Source organism: Propithecus coquereli, unplaced genomic scaffold (assembly GCF_000956105.1).
Source record: "Propithecus coquereli isolate 6110/MARCELLA unplaced genomic scaffold, Pcoq_1.0 Scaffold296, whole genome shotgun sequence".
NCBI lineage: Eukaryota > Metazoa > Chordata > Mammalia > Primates > Indriidae > Propithecus > Propithecus coquereli.
The window spans coordinates 2,359,487-2,374,314 of NW_012148574.1; the positions used below are offsets into that span (position 1 = coordinate 2,359,487).

The window sequence follows — 14,828 nt, forward strand, 5'->3', positions numbered from 1 at the left end:
CAGTCTCCGCTGGGCGCCGCGACCTCTGGGGGGTGCAGGTTGCAGCCGGCTGCCTTCGCCGCCTCTCACTTGCAGCAGAGCGGCCCTCCTCGGAGCCCCGGACTCCGCGCCCCGGAGGGAGGCACCGGACGGCGCTCGCCCTGCGGACGACTCGGGGCATCCGCAAGAGCCCAGGAGGTCGGAGGGGCCGGCCCCGGGCAGCGGCGGGAGCGCGCGCGGAGCGCCGCCAGCCCCCTGCCGAGCCGCGCCGAGCGGCTGGGAGCGCCGGGAAGGAACCGCTCGGAGCAACAGGTGCAGCCCGAAGCCACTCCTGCAGCGAGGGAAAACCGCCAGCAGGGACCCGAGCTGGTAAGGCGGACAGGGGCTCTCAACCTCCCGGCTCGGCGGCCGCAGCGGGTGCAGGCTCCCGGGCAGGGGACACCGGGGCTCCCGACACCGCCGCCCCCTCCCGGGAAGGTCCAGCTCCGGCTCGCGTTCCTGCCCTCTCGCAGAAGGACCCCGCACAGGGACGGTGGCGTCAGGCACAGCTGCCGGCTCGCAGCGCCCGCTGTCGTGCCCGTCACGGGAGGCTTGGCTCTGACACTCGCGCGCTCCGTGCTCTGGGCTGGGACCCCCGGCGCCCCTTGGGGCCCACTTTCCCCGCAGGCACAGGCGCTCCTCCCCGGCGCGCCCCGCTGCCCGCGCCCCGGGCGACCCCGCAGGCCATGGAGCTGGCGGCCGCGAACCTCAGCGAGGGGAACGCGAGCGGCCCGGAGCCCCCGGCCGCGGAGCAGAGGCCGCTCTTCGGCATCGGCGTGGAGAACTTCATCACGCTGGTGGTCTTCGGCCTCATCTTCGCGCTGGGCGTGCTGGGCAACAGCCTGGTGATCACCGTGCTGGCGCGCAGCAAGCCGGGCAAGCCGCGCAGCACCACCAACCTGTTCATCCTCAACCTGAGCGTCGCGGACCTGGCCTACCTGCTCTTCTGCATCCCCTTCCAGGCCACGGTGTACGCGCTGCCCACCTGGGTGCTGGGCGCCTTCATCTGCAAGTTCGTCCACTACTTCTTCACCGTCTCCATGCTGGTCAGCATCTTCACGCTGGCGGCGATGTCGGTGGACCGCTACGTGGCCATCGTGCACTCGCGGCGCGCCTCCGCCCTGAGGGTGTCCCGCAACGCGCTGCTGGGCGTGGGCTCCATCTGGGCGCTGTCCATCGCCATGGCCTCGCCCATAGCGTACCACCAGGGCCTCTTCCACCCCAACGCCAGCAACCAGACCTTCTGCTGGGAGCACTGGCCCAACAAGCGCCACAAGAAGGCCTACGTGGTGTGCACCTTCGTTTTCGGCTACCTGCTGCCCCTTCTGCTCATCTGCTTCTGCTATGCCAAGGTGGGGGCGGGGCGCGGGCCGGGACGCGGGGGGCGGGCCGAGGGGCGACGGGGCCCGGGCATCTCCGTGTCCCCGCGCCCGAGCCCTTAGCCTTGGCGCTCGGGCTGACTGGTACAGGGAACGTTCCCCACTCCCGGTTGCCCTCCCTCTGCCAGCGCGTGCCCGGCGCCCGCTGCGCAAGAAAGTTACTTGGAGTTTGAGTCGCGCGGGGGGAGTGTGCAGTTCACTTCCAGGTCCCGTAGAGCAGCGCTCTCCTGCCCGCCCCTCCTCGCCGCTGCAGCCCTCCGCGCCCCGAGGCTGCCTCTGCTGCGGGCCGGCGCTGCACGCCTACTTTTCGGCAGGAGAAACCCCTCTGCTTCAGCAGCTCTTGCATCTACCGGCCTGCGTGGCGATCGCCGGACGCCCGCAGGAGTTGGAGAGCGTGGGGCCACCAGAGCCGGCCTTTTGCCCCGGCGTCCCCATCGCCCGCTCCCCGGCTCCATGCCGCCCCCTGCCCCGGGCGCGCAGAGCTTCACATTTTATTTAGCTTTTTAAACCTAAGTGGTACAACAGTATTTCTTCCCAGAGTCTTAACCGAAGTCTCCAGAGAACTTTGGAGCTGTCGTGTTTCCCGTTTCAATCCTCGTTAGAAATCGTGGCAGCGGTATTGAGTGAGTCAGGCGGTGGATCTAAACCCCGGCCCTAGAGCGAGGCGGTGGCGCGCACAGCTGGCTCCAGCGAGATGGTTCCCCTTCCTGGGGAGATGCTCTGTCTTCCCTGTCTGTAGCCCGGCAGAGCTCAGCAAGCTCACATTCTCTTTCCTTAATTACACAAGGTTTGAAGATTTTATACTGATCACAAAGTCTTGAGCCATTGACACAGCTTGTTTATGCTTGAGTAAGTAAGAGTGCGTGTTTAACAGTTATGTGCCGGAGCTCACGGCTGGACCCCGGTGTGTGCAGCTCACTCTCCCCAGAGCCTCCTCCTGTGACACACAGACTTTCCTAAGCAGGTTCTGAAATTTCCACCTAAACGTCTCTCTGTCTCTCATGCTGTTTCCCCTAAGGCTATGGCTGCAGGACCATAAACAACCAGACTGCGTAGAACAATAGCTTCTCATATTCCATTCATAACGTAGTTTCTCCCAGCAAAATGTGAATATATGCCCCTTGTTCCCCCAGCACCTGTATCGTCCATGTAGATTGTGTCTGTTTTGAATAATAATGTTTTGGATATTATCTCAAAGAATGGCCTCCACAAAAAGGTTATATATGAAGAAATGAGGTAGAGGCAGGGAATTTGGAAAGTAGCGTAGCCATTTGGAAAATGGTTTGTTAATTTAGTCTTCTGCAAATGCAAAATGCAGACTGCTCTACACAGCACAGTTATCCGATACGTGCACCATCTCATTTAACTTGCACAGAGACTCCGTGATGGCGGCTCTTGTCTTTGCTTCATTGACACAGAAAAAGAGTTTTGGGGAAAAGAGCAATGGACTCAGTTTACGGAGCTGGTGAATGGTCCGGGAAGGATTTCAGCAGGTATCCCCAATCTCCTGAGGAGGGGAGGACGTGCAGGGGTGAGAGGGATTCTGAAAATATTTGGCTCTTAAATTCCTAATGACTGGAGTAGAACTGGAGCATCCTCCTCCTCCTCTCCCCACAGTCTTTAGGGAAAATAACTTGAAACTTCTTCACGGAAATGACAAAGTAAACTTTTAGGGACAAATGAGGCTACACTGTCATTTCAGTGTTTAAAAAAGTCACATAGAAGCCAAAGTTTTGGAAATAGTTTTTAAAATTTAGTAGATCATTTGGATTTTTAAAATAGGGAGATGGTTTGCTTTTAAGCATAATTGGAAAAATATTTTGAATTCAAGGTAGTATTTGTAAATTCATTTCAGGGCCTTCATGAATAGGTGAAGGTAACAAGTTATTTCGAGTTGCTTTTCTTTGGTTTGGTCATTAAGTGTTCATTATCCAGTTAAGGATTGTGCTGCTTGAGTGGTAGGTTCAGGACTCGCTGTTTATCCAAGGACCAGGTCTGATGGCCGACGCAGAGAATCACAGATGGTCAAAAAGGCACCTGACCTTACAGTGTGTGTGTTTTTCCCCTTTATAAAACTTAATAAGTTGCCTTCTGCTCCCCAAGTCTTATAAGTTCCTTTGTCCAACATGCAGGCAAACTCTCAGGGTGCCTCCCCCATTAAGTTGTTCTGAATCCCCAGGATGTGACCAGCATGACCTCAGTTTGAGTTTGAGCCGGTACCTTCCTGGGCAAGCCCCCAAACCTACACAATGATTGAGACATATCACCACACTGTCACCGTCTCCTGAAGAAATGTAATCATATCTCTCATGATGATCGGCAGGCTTTCTTCTTTGATGACAAAACCTTGATTGGAATGCATCACGATATGTCACTGCGTGCTCATAGTATGGGCTATTGAAGAGAAACAGAGCTAAGGAAAACACACTGGAGTGTTTTCTCCACTGACAAATCCAACAGCAGTCAGCATTCTTAGGTGTGTTGAAGGTACTGAGCTGTGTCCAGCCCGAAGTTGGCAGGAATGAGCGGACCTCGGCGGCAGAAGGAGGCTGGATACATTTGGATGATCTGCTTTGATTCCCTCTGCAGGAGACCATCTCCAATGTCATCATGCTGCCTCTCCTCTGGTCTCTCCCTGTCCCTGTGCCCCTTGTCCTCGGTGGCGGTTGTTGTCCTGCAGTTTCCCACTGGGAAGTTGGCACAGGGCTGCCTCGCCAGCCATGTCCTCTCAGGCGGGTCCTGCCTGCTCTGGCCCTTTCCTTTCCCTTTGAAAGATGTCCTCGATTGTTCCTGCAAAAAGAAAGCTCCTATTCTATCTTCACCTGACCTTCAGTTGTTGTTACCCTATTTTCTGTCGGCAGAACAGCAAGCTGATGCACTATCAATGCATTGAGAGCGGTCCCCAATGCTCCTGTAGCAAGTAAAAACTTGTCCTTTTGTAGAGGGTGCTGGGCTGTTTCAGGAAGTGAGAAGTATTTCAGTTGGGCAGAGAATTTGGTGTCCGGAATTTATACCCCAATGAAGGCTGCTTAGCCTGCATAGGACGTGGAAGGTTGGTAAATGAATCCTGTAGCAATGACTAATTGCTCCAGAGGTGCTACTTCTAGCTGAACGGAGCCGGCTTCTGCAATAAGTCAATTCCATTAAATTATTTACAAGCCGCGGTGCCAAAGGGAAAAAACAACTGGCTGGAACGTAACTTCTGGTTCCTTGAGAGACTCACTCAGCAACCTATAGACAATCCAAAGCCCTAAGTCATTCAGAGGCTAAATTTTCTCTAGCTTTTCCCTAAGATAGGATATAAAGATGAGCTCAAGTAACGGTTCTGCAGGGCTGGCAATATCGTATGAGACCAAATTCATGTTGGAAATTCCTATATGCAAAACCAAACATTTTCATATCATTTCTCCTGAATATTACACTGGCAAGAGAATACAAAGATAGTTTCTCTAATTAAGGAAGGGAGTGTGTCTCAAGGAGACGTTAGTAAAACCTCGCAAAACAGTCTGCATATCATCAGTGATGCTGAGTTCCCAAAATGTAATTTGTCTGAAGCGTTGTGTGGTGGGTAGGATTTGAACAAACTACACTGAGAAGAGTAGCGCGGGGCGCTAACCTGCTTTAAGAAGATTTGCAGTGGAGACGGCCCTAAGAAGAAAACAGAAGGAATACATCCACACAAATGCTGGCGCTGTGTGGCTGGGCTGCACTGAGAAACATCTGATTACATTACGTTCATTTGTTCACTTGCTTCCTTTCCGCGCTGGATGGTGAATTCTCAGAGGGCAGGTCTCTAGTCTTTCAATGTATCTGGGATCTATACTGCACCCAACATTTATTAGGGACCTGGTGATTGTTACCATGTAGACTCCTGGGGGAAGCCAAGGCAGGAGATAGACCGGTAAGTATGCACGAGTGGGTCGTGGCGTGCCTCTTTCTGGACAAAACCCCGGAGCTGGTGCGCCAGCTGTCTCTGCAGACAGATGCCACGGCTACAGGCTGATGCATGTTGGTCTTCCGGGGACGCTCCCAATTGTTAGAAAAACAGATGCATTTGGCAATTCATACCTATTGCTATGTTGTCGCCTAATGTATATTCTTATTTTAGTGATTTTATAAATAATGATACTGCCATTGCAGAACGTGAGATGAGAGGCAGACTGACTTTATTAGTCTATGTTTTCCAGGTCCTTAATCATTTGCATAAAAAGTTGAAGAACATGTCAAAGAAGTCGGAAGCATCCAAGAAAAAGGTAATATTCACAAATGTATATATGTTGCTTTTTAGAGCTTATCTTTTAAATTATCCTCACGTTTATTTTTATTTTAAATCATCCTCACGTCCTCCAAGGCCTGTGAAATTTAGGTTCTTGGTCCAGATGTCTGAGCGAGTCTCTTACCACAGCGTCACCAGTCGGGAACAGAGCGTGGGTCTCGGTGAGGGCTCTGCCGGTGACTGTGCCACATGAAAGTTAGGTGCGGTTTGGAGAGGAAGGAAATGGGGATTTTTTGGGTTCTGAGTCTCGTCGGGAGGTATGTCTGGGTTGGCTGGGACAGAGCGCAGAGTTGCGGACGTGTATAATTTGCGTGACGGTACAGCCCTCGCATCCATGGACCTTCTCCAGTACGATTCCTGGAGGCTCTGCTTTGATTCTCAGTTGAGAGGACCTGGTTATAATCCCTTCCTAAAGCCCCGGGAGCGGGTCGCCGTCCTTGTCTCTCCCACCCACACCTGTGCTGGTGCCGGCCCAGGGGGCAAAGAGGTAAAGCCCGGGGAACACTTGAGGGAAGGTCCACCACTGAGAATCGTCCTCATCCGCCGAGCCTGATCCAAGCCACCTTCTCCTGAACGCCATCAAAGCAGCTCACTCACTGACGGTTATTACGTTTTACATCTTGTGGAACAACTAGTTCACTAATCAGGATTCATATAAGTCTGACTCGAATAATATCTATATGATTTCTGATTTTGGAAGGTAGAATGAGATTATTAGACAATATGATTAGAGAGGAGGAGATTATAACAAGACATTTTAACTCACGAATATTACAAATAACATCTTGAATACCTTGTTTTTCCTTCTAAATATTTATTATGATCAATGACATATATAATTTGCAGAAATTATAGTGTAGATAATCACATTTACTTAAAAAATTCTGCTAAAATAAAGGATAGCTCTTCTTCCTCCTGACTCTCCTTGTTTTTGAACAACAGTTTGTGGCTGCAAATACATCTGTTTCTAGAGTTGACAATGAATGGCAGAGAACTGGTTAAAAAGCACAAACATTAAGACTTTATTTTTTTCTGGCAACAAAAAATGAGCTCCTGTTAGAAATACAGCCATGCAGTTTTTAGGATAACCCCTGAGAATAAAAGGTGCAACATAAGTAACAAGCCTCTGTTGCAGCTTCCTTTGTTGATCTTTTCTTATGTCTGAACAATTACGTATGTTTCATTTCCAGCTCCTAGGCTCAGTTTTATAAGAGCTGACCAAGGGCTAAGTTATATGAATGAAATAAATCCTAAAAGTTGGTATTTTCCTCCTCTGTTTTCAATAATGTGCTGTTATGGTGGAATTTTTCCATTTTTCTAATCTATAATACTAGGTTTTCCTCTGAACCGTACTTCTCATGGCTAAGAAAATGACTCATTAAAAACAATTAAGGATTGTTTATAACTGTAGTAACAGAGACACATACGCAAGCCCCAAAGGATTGTTCAACGTGGTGAGTGTTTGGAGTCAGAGGAGGAGGAAATTAATTTCCTAGAGAGGGATTGGGCTTGCTGAACTTTAACAGAGAAGACACTACGGATATAAGGTAAAAGTTTATTAATGATTTAAAATATTTTATGCTTGCCACAAGAAATGAAACACAGCATTTCTTTAACAGGTTCTGAATCTTATGTGTGTCTATGACTAGTTTTAGCCTCTGTATTTGAAAAAATATTGGAAAGAAATTATAAAGGTCTCAAAGAAGAACAACATGCTTAAAAAAGGAAAATAGGTCTTACAAGAAATGATTAGAAAACTTTCTATTTTACAACAAAAAACCTAAAGATTAGTGATTAGTTTACTTTGTTACACACACATATACACAGACACATACATATATAGACATACACAAATATTTAGGTTTATGTATGTGTGTGTATATGTATGTGTTCATATATAAAATAAATAGGTATTTATATTTGATTATCTTTTGCTCATTCTTACCATATGAGGAGGCTTTTGCATTTGAAGGAGGGATTTTCTCTTCCATTCCCACAGCCTCTGACCCTTAATAGGCACCGAACAGCTGTCAGGTCTCTTTTGATACGTTTAATCGCCTCCTTGTTTGCACAGGACAAATAAATGTGGCCGTGCTCGTGGGGTGTGTGTCTAAGAGAGTGACAGGAGGGGGGGTGGAGGGAGGGGGGTGGAGAGAGAGGGGGGTGGAGAGAGGCGGCAGAGAGAGGGGTGGAGAGAAGGGAGAAGAGAAGCTGAGGAAAGACAGCAGTTCCCCGGAGTAGGCGGAACGGATGGTGGGGTCCCTGAAGGCAGGCAGTGGCCATCCCCGGGTCCCAGCACACACAGCCGTCACTGCGCACGCAGTCTCGGTTTGACGGACGGTAGGCGCATGTGAGGCAGACCCTGGTAGTTTGCTCGTTTCTGCTCCGTTTGCTTCCAGCGCTTCCCCTCAGCCGCCAAGCAGTTTCCTTCCTCTGTGCTGCACTCGCCTGTCTGTTCAGGCTGCTGTAACAAAACACCACAGACTCATAAGTACCAGAAATGTAATTTATCACAGTTCTGGACTAAAAGCCCAAGATCAGGTGCCAGCAGACTCAGGGTCTGGTGGGGGCCATTTTCCTGGTTCACAGGTGGCACCTTCTCTCTGTGTCCTCACCTGGTGGCAGGGGCTGGGCAGCTCCCTGGGGTCTCCTGGAGGAGGCCACTAATTCCACTCACGAGGGCCCCACCCTGGTGACCTAATCACATCCCAAAGCTCCAGCCTTAATACCATCACCCTGGTGATTAGGTTTCAACACATGAATTTTTGGGAGGGACACAAACATTCAGACCATGGCACTGTCTTACAGGTTTTCCCGTCAAGATTTGTAATTGTTAATATTATGGGCTGGAGAGCTTGCCCTTTCACGATAAACAGGCTGAACAGTTATTCTCCGTGTCTGGAGAAGAGCACATGAGAAGAATGCATTTCTGTTGCAGAAATAGTAGCATAGAGGCCTGACATAGATTATGTGCTTCGCTTAAACTCTAAGAGACATAAAGAAATGTTTCTGGCACAAGGCTAATTGGACAGTAAAACCAGATTCTTAAATAATCCTTGGAAGATTTGGAAATGGGATAGACAATTGTACCGGCTGGTTGCTTCTCAGAGGAAAATTGGACTAAATGACCTCCTGATGTCCCATCAGCCGCTGGATTCTGTGATCAGTCACCTTTTTCTTCTGGCTTGAAGTAATTCAGCAACTTTTGGCTGTCACTTACATAGTTTGTGAAATGCTTTTTTTTTTTTTTTTTTTTTATCATTCTTGTCTTTTAGTCACTTTTTTCTCCCCAACCAAGTTCCATTAGACACAGTTGTGAGTAAAATTCTTTGAAGAAAGAACAAATGTCTCAGATGACTTGAAAAGAGCATCTCCCAGTGAGAAGAGAGATTAACGTTATTTAGATACTTCCAGCATAAGCTGCACAAAGAAACCCTGCCAGGAAAGGGCTAAGCTCAGGAACGATGAGAGTTGGATGGAGATTTAGTACGTAATTTTCAGTGATGACTTTTTCTCCGTCGAAAGGTAACGGGCAGGTAAGTATTAAAAGTGTAATACGTGCACTGGGCATAACTGCATCTCTGGCAGAGACGATGATCCTGCCAGAAAAGAGAAAATATGTTAAAAATGAAACAACAAAAAAAGAAAGATCTGCCTCATTCTCTGTAGCGCGGGGTTCCCTGCGTTGCAGTCCGATGTGTCTGGAGAGACAGGAAGCAGCTTTCCCAGACCTTTCTGGGGGGAACAGCAGCCTCAGCCTGAGGGGTCCGTATTGAGTGGATTGTGTTTAACCCACGGTGGGTAAGAGAACTTCGCTTTTATTGTGGCTTTAATGTAATTCATCAGTAGTTTTCCAAACATCCTCTTGATCTTTTTAAAAAGGCAGATTCCTAGGTAACTATCTAGCAACGTCCACAGGCTGAATCACAGCCATTTGGGGGTCCTAGATATCTGAATTTATAAAAAAGATTCATATCAGGTAGTGATGGGCAAACATATCTGCTGAAATCCCAGGGTTGGGATTAGTGCCGTGCGTCATTTTGGCCAGATCTATAACTTTAGCTGGTGTGCGCTAGGCACAGGGCTCTCTAAGCCCGACGGTTTGGACTCGGTATTGAATTGGGAAGGATGGTTTTCCACCCACATGGGTCTTCCTGCCCATCTCCCAGCTTCTCAGGTCTCTAGTGCTGGGGGCCCGTGCACACCTGCTGCCGGGAAGAAGGAAGGAAACGTCTACTGTTTCCTCCTATGCACGTGGATGTGTCTGCTGTCTTCATGTTGCAGCAGCTGAGCCGGAGTCAGCTCGAGAACTGCAGGACCAGCCGCCCAGGGCCCATGTGCCGGCCACCGATTCGTGTCCCGGCTGAGAGACCCCCCATGGGCGGAGATGCTTGAAGAAACAGAGAAAACAGTAAATCCCCAGAGATACTTAGCTGGGAGCGTAGTCAGTGCCAACAAACACCCTATTAGACTCCTTTGGGAACAGTCTTAGATGAATGATATGGTTTATGCAAACACCCACTGAGTAATCTTTCCCAATGTGTATACTGCAAGTTGTGAGCCTGTCCCATTTCGAAGCCACCAGTAGACCAGGAAAAAGAACCTGACTCTTGTCTGTGGTTCTGAGAAGACCAGTGTGATCACTAAAAATGTGGAGGTGAATTTTGAATGGATTACAACACACAAATAGCAAACACCGCCTGGGAAATGTCCCGTCCCCGGGGACACCGCCGGTTGTCCGTGCATCTCGCCAGCAAGCTGCGGGGCCTGTTTCTGCCCTAAGGTTTGTACTCAGTAAAAATTTCCTAAAAGAAGCAATGAAATGGAATATCCAGAGGTAATTATTTTATGAGGTAGAATGATGGGCTGATTGTCATAGAAAGAAGAGATGATGTTTTCTGTTCTATTTGTAGGTATAATGATGTCTAGATTGCTTTAATTAAGTCATGTGAGAATGGCATTTCTCATACACTAATAGATAAATGGGTTGATAGCAGACGCTCCCTTAATATATGCGAGCAAATTATGTTTGCTGCATGTCTCATGCTGTAAGTGGCTTCAATACATGAGCTTGAGGCCTATAAAACCTGTACTCAGGTTTTTATACCTGAGTTGTTTGCAGAGTTTAAGTGGCCCAGACAGAGTCTGGGGATCGTTTCACTGGTTCATCCTCTTTGCAGATGAGGACTCTGGGCTCACGAGCTTACGCCATTTGCAAAGGTGCTACAGCCGGGTCACAGCCTGGCCAGGCCGGACCGCAGACCTCTGCCAGTCCCGGGGCCCTGCGCAGCCCGGGCCGCGTCTGGACGGTGAGCTCAGCTCCCCCTGCCCTCCGGGCTGCGCGCTGACCTGCAGTCCAGCTGAGTCCTCTGCCCTCTGCCCGGCCCTGGCTGTGGCTTCCTGGCTCCTGGGCCCACCTCTCTGACAAACTTCTGCTCACATCTCAGTTTGCTACCCGGAGTCAGCCCTTGAAGACTCGGCCTCCTACAGTTACATTCTGGGTGTCGGTTTCTACAACGGTAGGTTCTAATTCAGGAGCAGGGATAAGACGCGTCCTTCCGCCCGTGGGGACCCCTCTAGCTGCGTGGAGTTGCCGTGCGTCTCTGACAGTCCCGCAGGGTGCGGGGCCCGCGTTTCGCGGGGGGGGAGTTTGCGGCGCGACAGTGATTTCCCGGTCAGAGGCCACCGTCCAGCGTCCGGGTCTCCCTCGGTGCGAAGTTGCAGGAAAGGCCAGCTCCGTGCGTTGCCATCTTTCTCTCCTTCCCTCCTTTCCTTCCCCGCCTCATCCGTCCCGGTCGGGCTGTTTCCGTCAAGAAGGGACAGCAGACTGGTAGGCGTGCGGAGGTCCCACAGCGCCCTGCAACGTGCGGGAGACCAGGGCGAGGCGCCCACGCTTTCCTGGTCTGCGGGACCCGCGGCCGAGGCAGGAAGACAGCACGTTTCCACGCCGTGCGTGCGAGCGCTCCCTGGGATGTCACAGCCTGTGCTTGGCTCTGGGCAGGGGCTGGACGTCGGTACCTCTCATGCCTCTGATGTTCCTTTTGGCCACGAGGGGCAAACTCCTGGCCGCGTGGACGGGGGAGACGAGAGGGGTCCTGTCTGATCAAAGTAGGAAACTGAGGCACAGGTTGTGTCCTGGGCCCTGCCCACCCGCACGGCTGCCGGAGCGGAGACAAGGTCGGTGGACGCTCGCGGCTGTGGCTGCTTCTTCCCTGCACCTGCTTTCTGTGCACAGGCCGGGGGCACATGGGCCTGGTTTCTGGTGCTTTCTTGCCTTGGCCGTTATGAGTCTCAGTTTCCTCGTCTACACCCGTGCGTCATGGCAGCGTCTGCTGCACAGGGCTGCTGAGGGACCCGGTGACACAGTGCATGTCGCCCGTGATGGGTCCCTCTGCGTTTCCAGCGTGGGTTCCGCTGCAGCCATCCCGGCGCTAGAGGCCCTGCGCGGTTCTCGGACTTCACTTGGTGCAGGACGGCAACAATTCTAAGGAAGGAACCAGCTGATTGCTTTGTATTTCATAGTTTAAAAAATCTTATGCCCCCTTAATGAATGCATTTTAATAGAATAGAACATGGTCTTTTGTTTGAATCCGTGGAGACCAGTTTTCAGTTAATCGCAGAGTTAGCTGCCTACTTGCTGCCTTTCAGCGCGGACGGAGCAGGGGCGGTCGGCCTAAGGCCCGCAGGTCTGTGCCCCTCAGGGAGGTGCGTCCACGCCGCGGCGCACACGCGTGAGCACAGGGGCGAGCGTCCTTCTATGTCGAGGTCCTTCAGCAGGGCGACCTCCTCCCAGCTCTCGCCCAGTGGAAATCGCAGAGGAAACACACAGACCCCTGCGATTGCCAAGTGCTTCTGATTTAGGAGCAGCGAAGGAAGGGTTAAAATGAAAGAAAACAAAGGCGGCTGATGCGTCCCTAGACTGAGAGGGAAATGGCTCTGAAACGCATGGGTGCGTTAATTAGCTGGGTCTTTAATTTGCCAGAGTTTAACGAGGAGAAATAAACACACTTGTCCGTGGAGGGGACTGGAGCAAAGTCCAGCGTTCGTCTGAGGTTCATCGCCGGCGACGGTGACACGTTGGTGCCTGCCACGTGGAAGAGTTTTGCTTGTTTAAAAGTTAGTCTTTTAACCTTTACACATTTCTACTTCCCTGACTGAAAGCGTGCTTTGTACAACCCACACGTGTTTCACACACATCATACAAACACTGCGGTGGAAGGTGACGGCCGGTCTTGAGGGAGTTACGAGCAGAAGTTTCACACGAAGCGAAGGTGAACACCTCAAATAGATTCAGCATCTGTCTTCATCTCACGAAAAAATACATAAAATTTTCTTTGCGTGTATTTTAAAATGCTGGATTCTTTTTCTGTAGTAATCGATGCATTCTCCCCCCTCCTCCCCTCCCCCTCCTGTTCTCTCCCCTCCTCCTCCTAATTTTCCTCTCCCTCCTCTCCCCCTCTGCTTCCTCTTCCTCCTCTTCTTCTTCCTCCTCTTCCTCCCCTTCCTCCACCTACTCCTCCTCCCTCCTGTCCCTCTCCCTTCTCCCCTTCTCCCTCCTCCTCTTCCTCCCCCTCCTCTCCCTCTTCTTCCTTCCTCTTCCTTTCTCCTCCCCCGCCCCCTCTCCCCCTGCAGACCGCGCAGACGGTCCTGGTGGTGGTCGTGGTCTTTGGAGTGTCCTGGCTGCCGCACCACATCATCCACCTCTGGGCTGAGTTTGGACAGTTCCCGCTGACACCCGCGTCCTTCCTCTTCCGAGTCGCCGCCCACTGCCTGGCGTACAGCAACTCCTCGGTGAACCCCATCATATACGCCTTTCTCTCCGAAAACTTCAGGAAGGCCTACAAGCAAGTGTTCAAGTGCCACATGCGCAAAGGATCATCTCTCAACGATAATAGAGAGAATAAAAGTCGAATAGACACTCCGCCATCGACCAACTGCACCCACGTGTGAAAACGATGAGTGTTCTTGTCGCCGAGTCTCCCTGGCTGTGGGGCAGACGCGCGGAGGAAGTACCTACAGAGCGCTGCGGCTTGCTAACAACAATTTGCAGTATTTTAATTACGTTTCTCTTGTGTTAAAAAGTGCTTTGATCCATTTAGGAAATTCCCAGGTGTAGTGAACATTATTTTTCAACTTTATTTCATTTCTAAATTATATTTCAAAAACAAAAGAAAATGCCTGTTAAGAAATGGAAGTTTCATAGAATGCTGCAGACATGTCCAGTTCTTCATAGAATAAGGACCGATCCCGTAAATATGGTCAGGAATATTTGTGAATCTACATTTTAAAGCAAATTTATTTAGAAAAAAGTGTATGCTTTAATTTTAAGAGAAGAAGTACTATTATAAACCATGTTTTAAAATATGATCATGGACACACAACGATGAATCTTATCTTTCTGGCCATTTATATAGAGACACATCTCTTAAGTGGAAAGAAGGCTTTCTGAAGTCTGCACAGGTTGCGTTTGCTCCCTCTCGCAAACAGTGTGCAGAGTTTCCGGGGGCATGCGGCGTCCGCCAGCCCACACGGGGTGCAGTAAGTTATCTCCGGAGTGAGCGCAGTGCGGCAGCGGTGCCCGTCGGCTACAGCGGTGGGCACCGCCAGTTAGCAACTGTCCTGCGACCTTAGGGTTCGTTCGGTTACCTAAACTAAGTCAGAAGAAAGTGCCAAGAGCAGCTACGCTAATAGTGGAAGCTGTGAATGAGTTTTTCAGAATAAAAATGGGTATTGAAATTTTATGTTTGTACTTTATAGAGATATGAGCTATACCTTGAATGGAACCTACTCAAAAGAGAGTTAAAGAGCCAGTGAGGATGATGGGTAGATAATAATCTGTCTGAGGCCAAAGACTAGACAGAATTCAGTCGGTCGCGGCAAGTGATGGTCATGCCATGTACATGAAGCATTAGCATGCATCGTTAGATAACACGCGAAGGAAACAAATCTGGTGAATGAATATACCTAGCGATATCTTATACAAATACATGTTTTTCATTAAATTTGTAATTTAACGATTAATGCACATTTCCTCCAAATATTATTCACTCTGAAATGTTAATTTGGGGTTAAAACCATCACCACCAGAGTTTCAAATGTAGTTTTCATGACAATTTCATATTGATTTGTGTTTACAATGAGAAATGGTATGAAGA

The 14,828-nt window shown here is 50.0% G+C and overlaps 1 protein-coding gene across 1 annotated transcript; it reads left to right on the forward strand.

Annotated features, from left to right (window-relative positions):
• Positions 1-704: 704 nt before the first annotated feature.
• GALR1 (galanin receptor 1) lies at positions 705-13,626 on the forward strand. Its single transcript, XM_012648885.1, has 3 exons — positions 705-1,370; positions 5,585-5,650; positions 13,306-13,626. Exons 1-3 carry the CDS (start codon positions 705-707, stop codon positions 13,621-13,623), a joined length of 1,050 nt encoding a protein of 349 aa, XP_012504339.1. The 3' UTR covers positions 13,624-13,626.
• Positions 13,627-14,828: the final 1,202 nt, after the last annotated feature.